The 2,426-nt window shown below is 39.0% G+C and overlaps 1 protein-coding gene across 1 annotated transcript in view; it reads right to left on the reverse strand.

The window, feature by feature from the left end:
* LOC109227234 (protein EXECUTER 2, chloroplastic) overlaps positions 995–2,426 on the reverse strand; it is an 8,154-nt gene continuing 6,722 nt past the window's right edge. Inside the window, exons 10-11 of the mRNA XM_019392309.1 lie at positions 1,488–1,580; positions 995–1,371 (exon numbers count right to left, since the gene is read on the reverse strand). Of these exons, the coding sequence (XP_019247854.1) occupies positions 1,270–1,371; positions 1,488–1,580 (195 nt within the window). The 3' untranslated portion in view covers positions 995–1,269. The remainder of the gene's footprint in view (positions 1,372–1,487; positions 1,581–2,426) is intronic.

Consider the following 2,426-nt stretch of genomic DNA (forward strand, 5'->3'; position numbering starts at 1 on the left):
TACCATATCATCCGGTCATGATAATAAGTATAGAAAATATCATGACACATTGGTCCGCTCGATCAAAGTTAAGGTACCGAGTGATGTGTCCGTCCTAGAAGGTTGAGGCGTGATAGATCCAAAATCAAATAAATAAAGAGACATGGGGTATGTTGGAATTCACAAAAGTAATTTAGGGATTTAAACTGCATACACCGACAATACAAAAAGACATTACACAAACTATATACTTTAACATGTTTAATAGGTTGCATGCCTCAATTTTAAAACTTCTTTTTACACTATCAACACATAAAAGTTAAACTCATCCTATAAATAAAAAGTTTATATAGCCGACCTGAACCAACTTTGAATTTGTGTGTAGGATTGAATTAATCTGTCAAATTAGCCTATGCCTGGCGGTAAAAATGTAGCTTGTGACACTTTTTCTTTGTTGACACTTCAGTAGCGGTGCCCGGTGACCCCAGCAAGCAAAGTTAATAAAGTTTTGTCGAGGGGATATAAACATACTTCAGACAAGAGATTGCATCACGTCTCAAAAAGGACTGGTTTCCTTTCAGGGTAGGCTTTGTGCAGCAAAGACAGATTCTTGTTTTCACAATATATCTTCCTACTTCAAATTGAATCCTTCACTCATATCTCATAGTTCATACATGAGAAGGAAGCTTTATTCTAAGGACTGGAACATATTTCTCTTAATACATGTGATTCCTGAACCTGGATACTCACTGACAATTAAGGAAAGGATCAGATTCTTTTCTCCTACTAACTTTTACAAGGACATTCTTTTTTTTTGTGTGCGCGCGCGCGCGCTCCAAAAGCTTTTTTTCTACATAGTGGAAGCACAAAAGCAAACATTTGATGGAAGCTGCCTTTATTGCAAAGTAAGCCACCAAAAGATGTGACATTCTGCCTTCCAAAAACATTGCCATGCCATCTTCTTCATTAGCTAATATGGACAACTTTCTATGACCGTACAAGAAGAGGAACTCACTAATATGAATTTCAACTCTACTATAATATTATATCCAGATCATCTCTTGGCAAAAGTATGCCTACAAGATATGAGTTTTAGGGTTTAAGAGGAAAACAGAAAGGATGTACCATTATTGGACAGCAAAGCACTCACTATGCCGAAAAGGGAGGGGAAAGGGTTGACTTTCTCAGTCACATTGCAGGGTGATGCCTCTCTGATGAAAATGCGACGTAAGTTGTCCGGCAAAAGGGAAAACCTGCTGGAAGAAGGGATCTGCTAACCCAACTTGCTCTTTACTCTGGTAGTTTCACACGATTGAAGAGTACAAGAAAGCTGTGCTCTGGAATGACATAAAGAAAGCCAAGGTCTGCACCTTTCATGTGCGGCCCCATTCCCTAAGGAAAATTAACAAACACATGAATAGAAAGAAACAAGGACCTCTCTCCCCTACATCTTTTTTATTATCAGTGAGATAGAAAATCTAAGGGAAGATGGACAGCAATTTTAGTACCTTTCCATTGAGTTGCAGAAGTTCCCCCTCAACCCACCTTGGGTTTTTGAAACCAAATTCAGCTATTCTTCCTTGACCTTTGTAACTTGCAACCTGGAAGAAACAAACACGATGAGTCACACTGGAGGATTTAAATCTTATAATGTTTCAACCCCCAAAGTTGACTTCCCCTGTAGCCAAATTATTGATGCTGAGTCACGCTAAAACTAGGGCTCACCATGAAAGTTGCAAAGGTCAGTGTAATTGTGATATCATGGTTAACAACTAACGATTTATGTGCACAAAATAAACAAACCATGGGTGTGATATGCCAACTGTTTTAGCCTTTTCCAGCTAGTAGTGGTAGTAGTCTGTAATCTCCAAGCTACTTGCACACATCCAAGAGTATGTGTGCCATCCTACCAGTAGAGCTATTGGGTAACCAACTGATGGGAAGAATTCACCTACTCTCATCTTTGCTAAGATTTGAACCTTGGTTACTGAGGTTGTTACTCTTTACTACAGCTCTTTGACCGCTAGACCACCCCTTTCAGGACACCGATAATCAGTAATATATTTCGTCATATCTAAATTTCATACAGAAATGATATTCAATTATGGAACAATTTGATTTTAATCACTTTGACCTCAATATATAAAGAGATACGACCAATTTTGCATGGAGAGTAGAAGCATAACATATGGGCTATCACTCACCCATCTGGGAATCCTCACCCAAGTAGCACATTGGATGGTTAGCGTTTTACATGGTAACAGAAATTTCTCAAACCAATGCTGAAGTCCATTTGTCAGTCATCTTTTTTTTTTTTTTTGGGGGGGAGGGGGGGGGGGGGGTAGGGTAGGTAAGGTAGGTGGTTCTACGTAGTAGAGTATCTACTGTCGTGACTTAGTTCACGTAGTCTAGTTTACGTTTAAGTAAATTGTCGTAACTCCGAACGT

The sequence above is a fragment of the Nicotiana attenuata genome, chromosome 6 (genome assembly GCF_001879085.1).
Source record: "Nicotiana attenuata strain UT chromosome 6, NIATTr2, whole genome shotgun sequence".
Classification (NCBI taxonomy): domain Eukaryota; kingdom Viridiplantae; phylum Streptophyta; class Magnoliopsida; order Solanales; family Solanaceae; genus Nicotiana; species Nicotiana attenuata.